The sequence below is a fragment of the Monopterus albus genome, unplaced genomic scaffold, assembly GCF_001952655.1.
Source record: "Monopterus albus unplaced genomic scaffold, M_albus_1.0 scaffold145.1, whole genome shotgun sequence".
NCBI lineage: Eukaryota > Metazoa > Chordata > Actinopteri > Synbranchiformes > Synbranchidae > Monopterus > Monopterus albus.
Genome location: NW_018128025.1, coordinates 445,298 through 460,023, shown reverse-complemented (window position 1 = coordinate 460,023; position 14,726 = coordinate 445,298). Strand labels below are relative to the sequence as shown.

At 40.1% G+C, this 14,726-nt stretch overlaps 1 protein-coding gene across 1 annotated transcript in view; it reads left to right on the top strand.

The window, feature by feature from the left end:
* The window catches only part of ppp1r3aa (protein phosphatase 1, regulatory subunit 3Aa), a 32,282-nt gene that overhangs the window by 5,554 nt on the left and 12,002 nt on the right, over positions 1–14,726 (top strand). The window contains exons 2-5 of the mRNA XM_020614372.1: positions 166–1,042; positions 1,788–1,846; positions 1,953–2,056; positions 2,627–3,921. Coding sequence (XP_020470028.1) covers positions 267–1,042; positions 1,788–1,846; positions 1,953–2,056; positions 2,627–3,921 — 2,234 coding nt within the window. The 5' untranslated portion in view covers positions 166–266. The remainder of the gene's footprint in view (positions 1–165; positions 1,043–1,787; positions 1,847–1,952; positions 2,057–2,626; positions 3,922–14,726) is intronic.

The window sequence follows — 14,726 nt, the reverse complement described above, 5'->3', positions numbered from 1 at the left end:
CTTTGTAAAATCTATGCTTTATTTATTTTTGTATCCAGCATAACTAGACATCCCTGGTCTAGTTATATGTGTCCTATTAATAGGCCTGGCTCAGACTCACAATGGTCAGCTGTAACTGAACTCCATCTATCAAGTCACGTCCTCTCCCTGCTCTTCCTTCAACAGTATCACTGCAGCCAGGCTAGGGACACTCTGGTCTGTGCAACCCTACAAGCCATAGAGACGGCAGGACAGAGAGACAGCTGCCTCTTAGACCATTACACATTATGGAGGCTCTGTATATACAGCCTTTGAAAGAAGTCAGTGCGGCGATGGAGGGAGAGGAAAGGGAAAAAAGTGGAGTACAGGAAGAGGGAGGAATGGAGGCCTCGTCTCCCATGGGCTTTACCACAGAAGAGGAAACAGATGAGGATTCAGAACCCGAGCCCCCACTAGTCGTTCGCAGGAAAGTTTCATTTGCCGATGCATTTGGCCTCAACCTGGTGTCAGTCAAGGAGTTTGACAATGTTGAAATGTCAGAGTCAGAGGTCAACCAGCCTCCTGAGAGGGATGCACCCCTTCCCTTAGAGGAGTTCTACATGTCCTGTCTGTTTACAGTCCCTTTATCCCCAGAGGAGCTGGACCAGCGGCTGCAGGCGCAGATGGTTGAGCTGGAGAGCATTGAGATTCTCCCAGGAACCACCACACTTCGTGGCACCATCAGGGTGGTCAATCTCTGCTACAGTAAGTGTGTTCACACCCGGATCACCCTGGATCACTGGAACAGCTACTTTGACCTGGTTGCGGAGTATGTACCAGGATCCAGTGACAGGAAAACAGACAGGTTTAGCTTCACATATACTCTGGTTCCTCCCTTTGGAAGAGAGGGAACCAGAATAGAGTTCTGTCTGCGTTATGAAACGTCAGTAGGTACTTTCTGGGCTAACAACAAGGAAATGAACTATGTGCTGTTCTGCCACCAAAGACAAGTGAAAGATTATGGGCTTCAAATGCTAGAGGAGAGTAACTGCAAGAGCAAGAGGAGCTGTCTGAGAGCTAACAGGTGAGAGAATTTGAAGCTGAATCTTTTTTTAAACATGCCATTGCTGAAAGAGGTCTCATCGCCCTCTTACATCAACAATCAGTCATTACAAAGTATCCCATATTCAAATAAAACAGTGGTTATTTGGATACATCAGGGCAGACCTTTGATATAAGTAAAGCTATGCATGCCTAGCTTACTGGCTGTAGTAATAAATTCTGATATTTGACACAGTGTGAGTTTCTGTTTATACTGTGTTGTTCTTCTCTTAGGCGGAAGCACAAGCTAATACTGCTTGCTGGCTGGAACTCCATATGTTTACTATAAGCTGTTGTGTATCTTTTCAGTACTGGATGTTTGGACAGTAGAACAGATATTGGCCATGTGGTCAGGTATCTGTCCAGGTTTCCCTGACAATTCACTGTGATAGATATGCCTGCTGGGTCCTCTTTGACACCAGTCTACATGGCCATTTTTAATGTTTTAGGAAGAAAAGTTGCTTCATATGTATGTATGCATGTTCTTGTCTGATTTGATTCGGTATAAGTTTGCATCAGTAAAAGTTATGGAAACGTGATAATACAGTCAAAAACATATATGATAGGCTATTGGCACATGTACATACATGCTGGCATCACTGAAACCTATGCTATGCTTACTAATTGTAATAGTGTACAGAAAACAAAAGATATTAAAATACAGAGATATAATGCACTGTCTGTAAAACACTATCTCAGTGAGCTTATGAGCTTATTCTGAACCATAGGAGGGGAAGTACAGAGGAAAAGACCAAGGAGGCCATTACCACAGCAACAGTGTCTGCAGGTGCGTGTATGTGTGTGCAAGAATGCATGTACATAAATGTGTGTGTTTTCAGTCTATGTATAAGTGTACAAGTGCTTGACCCTTCTGTTTGTCATTCATTTTGCAGAAACAGATGCCACACTTGTGTTAAATGTGGAGGAGGTTGACAAAAACATAGAGGACAGAGCAGAGAAAGAATCATTACTCTACCAGGAAGAAGACAACCCTTTGGTGAGATTCTTTTATTATCTTTTGCACAGTCTTCTTGAAGTCTGGGAGAAAGTAAAATGCCAACCAGAAGTAAACACTGCTTATCATAAAATAACTCACAGTGCTAGTCAGCCACTGTGTGCAACGCAAACACTTTTTATTTGTATCCAGCTGTAGATATAAACTGTAGATACTGCATTGGTAAATGTGTTCTTTCTGCAAAGGTATGAATAGCAAGTGGACCACACGTGCATGTCTTACTGCACAGCGAGTCCCAGAAAGATATGAATCTTGGTTAACCTGACACTTGAGAGCAGAGCTGTGAATCACTCATGTAAAAACTATTATTAATAAATCCAGCCTGCTTGCAAACATACAGCAAACCCAATGATGTAAACAAAATTTGGTGTATTTGCTGATGTTGTAGCAGTTTCACAGTAATTTTACATAACACAAAAAATACATCGTTATACTATATTTTTGTTATCAGTTTTGGGATTTAAATTAGCTTATTACTATAATTTATTGCCTTATCTTTTGCTGGTTGTACTTGTCCAAACATAAACATTTGACCTTTGAACTTTCTGACAGGTGGACAGCATAAAAAACCAACACAGAGCAGGATATCTGGCACATCTGCAGGACTACCTCTCCCACAGAAGACAAATACCAAAGGTTTATTCATCTGAATCAGCCAGTGGCGAGGAGGTTTCTCAGCCTATGCCAGCTCCATGGGATGACTCTGCCAGCTTTCTCTATAAACACCAGAAGAAACAAGTCAGTGAGCGACGACAGGTTCTCACCTACCATCAGATTCCTCTGCTTACTCTGGATTGGAACAGTGATAAAGTACAGCAGTGTGGGGCTGCTGATGTGGATGACATCTGGACTGGAAGAGCAAAAATGACCTTATCCAAAGCATCAGAGGGAAAAATAGAAGATACACCTCCTGTTAATGATATGTGGGAGACACTTCTTAACTGTACAGATGATACCACTAATAAAGGAATCTCAGTGTGTGATGTATGGCAGGAATTTCTTAATGAGCAGAGCTATAAGGATCATTCTGCTGTTCCAGAGTCAGAATGGCTGCAGACAGCAGCATCGGTGTCTCCCTCAAATGATAGGGAGTCCCAAACCCGATATGCGGTAAGCAATCAAGAGTGTCAAGAATTTCATGTGGGCACAGATATACCCGCTGCCTTACATGCAGACACCTCAGCTACGAGTCAGCTGCTGTCAGACACTTGTGAAACTAATGTTGCCTTGAACGCTGAAGACCACCAGTCAGCAGAGGCATGTGTCAGCAGGGCAAGAGATGACAACACAGTGACACCAGATGCATCGCAAAGGTCACAGACAAACTCTGCAACAGACTCTCCACAGGAATTTAGCCTCATGGGGACAACGCCTATGTCCGAAGGCTCTGTTGACAGTTCATCTGAGTGTCACAAACATGTGATCTGGGAGCGAGAAAGAGAAGGAATAATAGGGGGAGCAGAAGGAACAGGAGGAGATGAGCCCTTCACACCGCATACAACTGACTTACGCTCAGGGGAGTCGGAGACAACAGACATGACAGCAATGCCAGAGTCTCAGAATGCCAGAGCTGTTGATAGGATCTCACAGGGAGCATGGCTGGATGAGGGTCTTTCTTCCAGCGGGGAAGAGCAGGTTACAGGTACAGCTCACAATGCAATGGATGACATGCTGGCATTTAGGGAGACAACCAGACAGGAGACAAAGGATGGGGAGAGGTTTGATTTTTCCACATCCAGACTAGGAGCTGAGGAAAGGATCATGACAAATTGTGTGGGAAATAAAGTAGCTACAGAAAATGAGATATTTAGGCCACAGAAAACAGAAGAGTGTGAAATCTCCCAAAGGTATGCAGGTGAAAAGCTATGCGAATTCAAGCTGAGTGAAAGTCCATTACAGGAAAATGAGGGAGATGAAAATGAAAGATCTGTACAGTTACATGGCAGTGAATTCAATCCAATTCAAGCATCCGAGGAAAATTTTAGACAAAGCCAAATAAGGGAAAGTGAAATCAAAATGGATGAATCAGAAAACAAAAAAATGACATCTAATAACAAAGACTTGCAGGAATTCAAACAGACAGAGGAAAAAACAAGTGAAGAAACAAAGAGACAAATTTGTGCAGAGGTTGAGACAGCATGGCAACATAATGGCAATGCTTTACAATTGAATTCATCAGTCTGGCAAAGGGGAAACAAATCAGTAATTTTAGAAGTACATGATGAACAGCAGAGACAAATCCAAGCAAAGGAAGAGCTGTGTGCTCAGAAAGAGGAAGGAGACTCAATGCTGACACCAGTAGAGGAAAATGTTGTACTGAAATCTGAAAAAGGTGAATGCATATTAGTCTCAAATCAAACCAAGGAAGGAAAAAGGTGGAGTTATGGCTGGGAGCAACAGGAAATAAATCAGTCAGGACAGACTGCACACACAATGGAATCAGGGGGAAGCAGAAAGGTCTTCCAACATGACCAGGATACATTCAGACCTTTCTCAACAGATAAATGCAACCCAAACCCAGCAGAGGTAGTAGGACTGAGATGGACTCATTCAGGGGATATTATGAAGGATCAGAAAGAGGATGTAGGCAGTGAAATAACCACCGAAGAAGTTATGATGAAAGAGAGCTTTGCGAAGAAAGACACTTCAAAAGAACTACAGCATCAACCTGAGACATTAGAAAGAACAGAGGAAGATATTAGTCAGACAGACAAAGATGAGAGAGTAAGTACTGGAAAGCTGAAAATAGAAGTAATGGGGGAGTTGATGGATAATGTGGATTACCCTCAGGGAGAGAGGAAGGACACGCCAGCTGAAGTGAGAGAACAAGAGTTGTCAGCAGAAGTTGAGAGCTCTCCACCTGTTGAGTATAAAAAATTGTCAGAGGGAACAAAAGACCCTATTCCAGCAGAAAGTGCTGTAGCACTTGAAGTGGTAGAGCTGGGAATGGAGGAACTATTCCTAGAAAGATTTGGAGAAGATTTGGTCAGGAAGATTTGGGAAGAGGTGTTTGGTCAGAAACTGCAGACACCTGAACAAAACACAAATATTCTTGATGGAAGGCTGGCAGATATGCCAAATATTAGACATGAGGAAGACATCAGCAATGCTTTTGACTCAGGTGTATTTTCCTTGAAAGAATTACCAATCGATCCAAATGTAGCTCTCTGTCAAGCCCTAGAGCCAACCATAGTGAGTAAAAGCAATTACTGCTCCCCAGAAGAAAGAAGTCAGTCGCTCACCATGACAAAACAAAGTCATTTTCTCTCTGAATTACAGACAGATTTAAATTCAAGCGCTCATCTCAGTCAAGATCTCATTTTAGCTGCTCAGAGCAGGCAGTCATTGACTAAATCAGCCCAGACTCTTAGCTTTCCAAAGGATCAGGAAAACTACTCTCAAATAAAAGAAAGCTCAGTCACCCATCAGGAGACAGGTAGACAAATGGAAGACTGTGTAGTCTCCCAAAAGAAGACTTTTAATCGATCAACCCACCCATCACACAAGCATGTGAGTTCCTCCTCTGACAAGTTAAAAGAGTCTACTAGTCTCACATGGTGGAGTATATTTTACATCCTCAGTCACATCACTCGACTTCTAACTTGTGTCCTTTTAGTTTCTGGATTCTTCATCCTTGTATTTGTCTATGATTTACCGACATTTTTTGCACTCTACATATTTTCATTGTGCTGGTGGTTTTATATGTGGAAGAGACATCAGGTCACAACAAACAAAGGGTATGATGAGATAGGCCAAGAGCTCACAGAGAGAAGATAAGGCATTAGAGTGCTGAGTGTAGCATTTTTAAACATTATTACATCATTGGCAAATATAATGTCTTCCATGAGACCATTGTGTAGATGACTGAGGGTACAACAAATCAAAATGCTACACACAGCACTAGTAGCTTGTGTGTTGGTTGGTTGTTTTTATATTCCTTTTCTAAGCTCATTTAATATTTTGGTTCCCAGTTGTTGTTGGCTTACGGTGGCTTGTCACCTATTGTAAATGTCTACTGGTTATAATCAATTCAACCAAAGAGTGATTTTGTTGTTGTTGTTGTTGTTGTTGTTGTTGCAGTTTTCTCATTTCATTAAAATGATTAGAGTATTATATAAAAAATAAACCTAATTTGGTATGTAATTTTATTTATTTATTTGCTTTATTCCTCTCCTCTTAGGGTCCTTATGGTGCTCCCAAAATGAAATTAAAGTACAAGAACTCTTTTTTTATTTTGAAACTTATGTATATAAAAATTGTTTAGTGTCTTAGCTAATGCAGATTCAGTGTTATAATTTATGTTAATAACGTTTTTGTTTCACATTTAATATTTAATGTTTTACTAAAAGGTGGCCCCCATTCATGAGAAATGTCACCAGCAGGTAAGTCATGAAAAAATTTGGAAATGTATTTTATGACATTATTATTATTATTATTAGTCATAGTAGTAGTAGTAGTAGTAGTAGTAGTAGTAGTAGTATATAAAAATACTTGGCTTGTTAACTGATGGGTGCAAAAGGTATCCTATTTGTACCAAGTATTTGCCCATATGTTCCATATGTTGTAGCATTCACAGTATTTGAAGTCACATTGTAAGAGTCTACTGCTGTTTGAGAAACTAACTGAAGATATTGTTAGATTCTGTTTGTTAATTTGATTAATTATAGTGTATATATTGTGCATTTTCTCCTTTTGTATAAACCACAAAGGTTATTAGAACAAAATTACTTGTTCAGTATCTCCCGTTATGTATTAATAATATTTCTGTCTGCAAAACAACACAAACTGAACTCCTAAATGCTCAGTCATTGTGAATTTGTGAAGTTGCATCCCTCACTGTTTCAAAACAAGGTGGAGTGGAGCCCATGTATATAATTACATTGTAAGGCTTTGTACTTCAGATGGAAGGTCTGACTGATCTTCACTGCCTTCACCTGCAGGGTAATTGGAAAAAGACATCATCTTTGTTAGCAGTCACAGACAGAATGTGTATTAACAGCCATATACTTTTTCAGTATTTCGCATAGTCTGACTCAGTGACCCTGAGCTGACACCCTCCACAGGCCACAGGAACAGTCAGCAGTTCTTTGTTCTTGGATTTGAAGACTACTTTAAAAATAATTTAGTGATTTCAAAGAACTTGTAACATTAGGAAAAAGAATTATGACACTGTTCTAAGGATATAATCTTAGAAAAAATCAAACTTCTCTGTGGTGTTCTGTGATGTTATATTTTTATCAGCAGAATTGCATGTTGCTTATCACATGAATAAACTCTTTGAACCTTAGCAGTAAGTCTTCAAAACGAACCCATCCTTCCCTCAGATTCTAAGAAGTCATTCTTCTTTTCAGTTTAAATGGCTGCTGACAGGAGTTGGATTAAAGTCAGATTCACATAGCTAATAGTCCATTTCATCCCTTGTTGCCACTTGTGACTCACATGTGACATACTAATGGTTAATTATACCAGAGGATAAGATTCAACCTTTTGACATTGTAATGTCCAGTTCACTGCTCTTATCAGATGTCTTTCCCAGATGGCTACACAACATTTGGGAGAGCCTTTGACAGAGTAAGTTGAGTAGTTTAATTCCATCCAGTAACACAGAGGTGACCAGGTGTAAGTGTGCACAAGTAGAGTGCACTGAACACACACTATACAAGGATTTTTTTTTTTTTTTTTGTGATATAACGCTAAATGATTTTTATTTTTTCAGTTATTAAGCAAAAACAAAAGCACTAATCTAAATGTTTTAAGATGTTTAAAGGGACACAATTATAGTTTACCGTACTCTCTATCTATATTATAGTATGTATTGATTATTCACTGTAAAGCCAATAAATGCAGTCAAATATATTTCAGTGTTAAATTGCATAAATAACAATTCATGCTGTCAGCCTTTGTCAGTAATAAAATACATTTTGATAATTGCATTCCTACAGCTTCAACAACATGGCGTTGGTGGATATAGTTCAGTGTTAATGAATGTATCCACTGGCGTTTTGATAATGTGCTCGTCAGCACTGTGTACTCACTCTTGTCTACACTTCCATCTCCATGAACACAAACATGAAAGTCCAGCAAGCATGTGATAGATGATAATGTGCCAAATGTAGCCATGTCCAAACCTAAAGAGGTACAAATAGACACATAACATAGTTATATGGTACTGAAAAGCTATTAAAATACAGTATGTTCTGAGCAAAGGCTTAGCTATTCAGAAATTGATTTTTTACAATATAATACACAAACTATGAATAATGACAGCATACATTCTTTCAAATCTCGTTCTGGTATTGATTCCACACTGACCCTTCCTGGTAAGGCTGTAGCACCACTCCACATAATATCTGCTAGAGTGCCACATGCAGGGAGGTCTCATTGTGTGACACTGTGTGCAATAAATTGGCAGTTTGAGTGACACTGCAGTTCTGTAGATGTCACTTGATCCCATCTGGGATATGATGACCTTTTGTAAGCTAGCTCAGATCCCATGCTGGCACCTTTTGTAAACTGGCCAAAAGCCAATGTTGGCACAGCAGAAGGCTGGGCGTTGCTCTGAGGAGATGCAGTACAAACCTGGCACAGCTACCGTAGGATGTGCAGACAAAAAGTGATGGGGGAAAAAGTCAGAAACAAGAACAGATTCTTAATGAGCTGAGGTTATCCTGAGGTGCAAGGCTACTTGTTATAACTAATTCACATCAACATTGTAGGATTATAAATTAATCAGTGCTGCACTTGGGAGATGGACAGTTCCCTCAGGGAAACTTTAATGTCCAAAACACCATGTAATAACAACCATTTGTTGCTTAAGCTAATTGTTTTTACCTGATTGGCATTATTGAAATATTAACATAAAAAGATATCAAAACAGAAAAAACAACAGACTACATGAAACACTGCTGATTTACTTGATACAAATAGTAATACAATACAGGTCAGAATTATTTCACTCTATCAACACTGTAGTACTTAATTAGGTGAAAGTTATTCATAAAAAAAACAGTAAATAGTCTCACTTCATGAACAGTTCTTCAGAAACATTTTAAGATGCCCTAAAACTCAATACTTGATTTGAATGGAAGGACATTCAAACTGATATTTTTAGTAGTGAAAAGCCTAGCATAGCATTTAGCCTGGTTCATATCATATTGCCTAGTGACCCTGAAGTGGCAAAGTAAGACAAGTTAATTGACTCTCTGGATCACACCCTGAACCTTATGATACAAGTCTAAACTAAAATGAGAACCTATCAACATACAGCGTACTGATGCTCTCGTCATTCACCTCCTCGCATTACAGTGTGTATTCTGGATTGTGTGTGTTGGTATGTGTTTGTGTACGTGTATATGTGAGGTTAGAGCAGGGCTAAAGAAGCAAACTATAATAAGGATTGCATGATCATGTGAGAGATATTTTTGGTTCATTGCTGTGCTAGTATTTGACACAGCTTCCTGGTGCCCAGTATCAGGCATCAAAACTTTAAGGGATTAAAACATTTTTCTTCTTCTTATTGTCTTGTGATAACAAGGAGAATTAAAAAAATAATAAAATTAGAAAAAAGGGTACATGATGGCTTTAATAGGCAACAACATTTTTGTTTATGCTCTATATGTAGAGAATAGCACTATATGCACGTGTCTGTTACACACTGTGGACATACAGTATTGTAGGTGTACTGCATGCCAACAGTTGCAAGTGGAAAATACCCATTTTCTAAAGACCTAGGTGCAATGCTACATTTCTTCCAGTAGATGACAGTGCAGCTCCACTTTTCAAAGAATCTACTCCAAGTTCAGTAGCTTTGAAAAAAAAAAACAATGGTTTTTGTTCTAAAATATAAAACTTGTTTCATCATCTTAAGCAAGATGTGACATAATCTACCTAATACAAAATTTAAGATGTTATTCCAATCCAGAAAATTACCTTTTTTTTTAAATACCTGTAGCAAAATCATGGTATGTGAGTGAATGAGAGTGCAAAATGAGGCAGGGCCATGTTGTGCAGCTATGGGGGACCCAAGGCACTCTGCTGACAGACTGGAGACCTGACAAACTGCAACATCCATGTTCCAGTCTAGGGAACCACTTTTTACACCTTGCAGCCTCCCTGTGCTCCCCTCCCTCAACATTTCACCTTGCCAGCTTCATCTCTTCTTCATACCCTGTGCCTTTCCATCTCCACCTCTCTGTTTCACACCAAATGTACATACTACCCCTTCCCTAATCCTTGCCTCCTTCTCTAATTACCGTGAGTGACTTGATGTTCCCAGATATCTGCTGGCTTTTGCATCACTGAGACAGCCAGGTGTCTTAGTGAGTTTTAATGTGATGCAACACGCTAGCTTTAAACAAAGCTCTAATTACTTGAAAATTAAAACCATATTATTTCAATACAAAGAAGGAAGAACACCACATCTGGATCAAATTTAAGTCATTAGTCTCAAAAACCCAAACCAATGTTAACCCTGGTTTTTGCTCTCTTTGACCAAATTTCTCAAATCTTTAGTCAGGCACACAACTATCTCAGACTTTTAGCTGTGAGAGCTCCTCCATGGCTGGCTGTTTTATTAAGACTTTTTCTTTGTAAAACATTTATTTACTAGGTGGCAGGTGGACCAAATGTATGGACCATGTTTTGACACCACTGGGTAGAAAAGCTTGAATAACAACAGAAGGGCTGTACAGTATGTGGCAGACTATCAAGGAGGGGGGTATTATAACATACAGATACCAAGTCCTGTCCCATTTTCACTTGATTTTTTATAGTGTGTAAAATCTTAGTTAACGTGTCTTTAAGGTTTTTTTTTTTTATTGTCAAACTAAAAATACCGTAGAAAGTACAATTGACTGAGGGCAGATGCGTATTTTCAGTGAATACAATAATACATTTATTTTCACTTCAAAAGCATAAATTCATAAGCAAAATAAATCTGTTTACCAGAAAAATAAGGTAGAGTACTTCTTTAAACAAAAGGTGTTTGTAAATTTTCTCAAAATATTTTTAATAATTTTTTAAAAATCATTTTGAAATCAGTCTTCATTTTTAAGATTAACATATATAGTATATTTTTAAGATAACATTTTAACATATACAGTGTATTTCACTTTTAGAGAACACATTAGGTAGTATATGTTATGTTTTTTATAGTGCTTATTTTAGTGCTCCTACTTTCTTTGCTTTCATTTGCAGCATTACCATGAGATGACAGAGTTGTTTGTCATCTTTAGTGCTGTTGACTGGAGTTGTTTCTTCACAGCGAGGAGGTGTGAGAAAAGAATGAGGAGGAAGATGAGCAGGAGAGGAAGAGAGGCAGCCATTTTACTCATAAGTAATACTGTGTTAACACAGACCTTATATTTTGTAATGATTTTTGCACATAATATTGACTGGTAAGAAGAGAGCAAGGGAGAAGCTGTAAATAATGTCATGGTCAAAAATATTGCCACCCCTGCTTCTCCCAGAAAATTGTTGCAATCACAAATTTGTTGGTAGTCTCACATTTATTTCTTTTATTTTGGTGGCACGGTGGTTAGTGCTGTCACCTCTCAGTAAGAAGGTTTCTGGTTTGACCCCTGGCCGACCCGTGGCCTTTCTGTGCAAGGTTTGCATGTTCTCCCTGTGCCTGCCTGGGTTCTCTTCGGTAACGCTGGCTTCCTCCCACAGTCCAAAGACATGCGGCTTGGGCTGACTGGTGACTAAATTGCCAATAGGAGTGAGTGTGTGTGGTTGTTTGTCTACATGTCATCCCCATGATAGACTAGTGTCCAGGGTGTACCCCACCTCTCACCCAATGGACAGGCTTCAGCTGTCCTGCATCCCTATTCAGGAATAAGTGCTATAGATAATGGATGGATCTTTGCTTTTTGTGTTCGTAACACAAAAAAGCTGACAAAAGTCAAATCTGATACATTCCACATAAAACTCCAAGAATGTACTGGACAGAATTATTGACACATTTTCAAAATCATCAGAAATAGTTGTATTTCAAGCATGTAGCAATCACCTCTAGCAATCAACAGGTGCTGACAATATAGAAATCACACTTGCAACCAGTTAAAATGGAAAAAATTGGACTCAGTCTTTGTATCATGTGCACCACATTGAGCATGGAAAAAAGAAGAGCAAAGAATTGTCAGAGGATTTGAGAACAACAACACTGGAAAAGCCTGGACAATCTCAAGGCTACAAGTCCATCTCCAGAGATCTTGCTGTTCCTGTGTCCACTGTGCGCAACATTGTCAAGATGTTTATAGCCCAAAGCACTGGAGCTAATCTACCTGGATGTGGACAAAAGAGAAAAATAGATAACAGATTGCAAAGAAGAATTGTTCAAATGGTGAATAAAGAACCTCGATCAACTTCCAAACAAATTCAAGCTGTCCTGCAGACATACGGTGCAACAGTGTTAGCTCGTACTATCTGTCACCATCTGAAGGACAAAGGATGCTATGCCAGGAGACCCAGGAGGACCCCACTGCTGACACAGAAGCAGGAAAAAGCCAGACTGGAGTTTGCCAAAACTTACCTGAGAACGCTACACTCCTCCTGGGAGAATGTCCTGTGGACAAATGAGACTAAAATAGGGCTTTTTGGTAGAGCACATCATTCTGTTTTCAGAAAATGAAATGAGGCCTTCAAAGAAAAGAACATGGTCCATACAGTCAAACACAGTGGAGTTTCACTGATGTTTTGGGGTTGCTTTGCTGCTTCAGCCACTGGATGTCTTGACTGTGTGTATGGCATTATGAAATCTGAAGACTACCAATGAATTCTGGGGCATAATGTAAGGCCCAGTGTCAGAAAGTTGGGTCTCTGTCAGAGGTCATGGGTTTTACAGCAGGACAATGAAATGGTTTCAGACAATGCACTGGACAGTTCTGAAGTGGCCAGCAACTAAATCCCATAGAGCATCTGTGGAGAGATCTCAAAACAACAGTTGGGAGAAGGAACCCTTCAAATGTGAAAGATCTGGAGCAGCTGGCAAGAGAAGAGTGCTACAAAAATTCCAGTAGAGTGGTGTAAGAAACTCAATGATGGTACAGGATTTATCTCAGTTATTTTGTCCAAAGGGTGTGCTAACAAATATTAAGTTGAGTAATTAAGTAACTCCCTGGGGTCCCTGATAGACTAGTGGCTAGGATTGAGCACTCTTGTCGCCGTGGCCCATGTTTGATTCAGGGTTGTGTCAGGAAGGATATCTGCTGTAGAACACATGCCAAATTTCAACATATGAATCCTTAGTGTGACTTGCTGTGGCAACCCTTGACGGGAACAGCTGAAAATGACAGAATTAAGCAATTCTGTCCCATTCATTTTTGGAGTTGTGGAATGGATCAGATTAGGCTTTTTTTTCAATGCAAAAAAGACAAACATGACAATACCAAAGAATCTGTGATTTCACCAATTTTCTGGGAGAAGTGGTGAGTTATCTGACAGAAATGCAGGGGGTGCTAATATTTTTGGCAATGACTGCATATAGGTGGAAAGGTTCTGGTATCCTTAAAATGCTAAGGAGTCAGCATGAATGTGAATTATTCTAATGTAAAACTCAATTTATGAAGCATTTCTGTGATGAAAAGAAAGCGATGGGTGAGTGGGTGCTCTCTGGGTCCTCCACAAGGTTCTGGATGGCAGCAGTGGATGAGAGTTTGGGTTTTGTTTTTGTTTATTTATTTATTTTTAAATCTAAGTAATATTTCCTAGAAAAACGGCAGAAGTGCTAGGTGAAGTGACTTGTTAAGATGGCCACTTTTTTGCAGTGTAGAGTGAATCATGATAAGTTGTTTTTCTATGCTGTCCTACAACTCATTCAGATAATATTTCCCTTTGGCGGGCTTTTCCGAACTTTGAACAAAAACTACTGTACACAGCAGTTCTTTGTTGCCTGCAAGGAAGGAAGCATCCCAGCCACTTAGTGTTCAATAAAAATTTCATTTAAAAATGTACTTGTTTTCTTAAAATCAAACAAAATGGGAAACTGCAGTCATGGGAAACATGTAAACATTTCAGTCATCATTATTACTAACCCCTGGGCTTTTCCTACCATGAAATGTTAAGGTGTCTGTCATATGACTTGAAACAACTTCCTGACATGGCGCCATGTCTTCCAATGAGGAAGCAGAGGCTGAGGGCTCGGAGGTGGACTCATCCATCACCCAAGCTGAAGTCACTGAGGTAGTTAAGAAGCTTCTCGGTAGCAAGGCACCAGGGGTGGATGAGATCCGCCCTGAGTACCTTAAGTCTCTGGATGTTGTGGGGCTATCTTGGTTGACACGCCTCTGCAACGTCGCATGGCAGCGGGGACAGTGCCTCTGGACTAGCAGACCGAGGTGGTGGTCCCTCTTTTTAAGAAGGGGGACCGGAGGGTGTGTTCCAATTATAGGGGGATCACACTCCTCAGCCTCCCCGGGAAAATCTATGCCAGGGTACTGGAGAGGAGAATTCAACCGATAGTCGAACCTCGGATTCAGGAGGAACAATGCGGTTTTTGTCCTGGCCGTGGAACACTGGACCAGCTCTATACCCTCTTCAGGGTGGTGGAGGGTTCATGGGAATTTGCCCAACCAGTCCACATGTGTTTTGTGGATCTGGAGAAGGCATTGGACCGTGTCCCTCGCAGCGCCCTGTGGGGGGTGCTCCGGGAGTA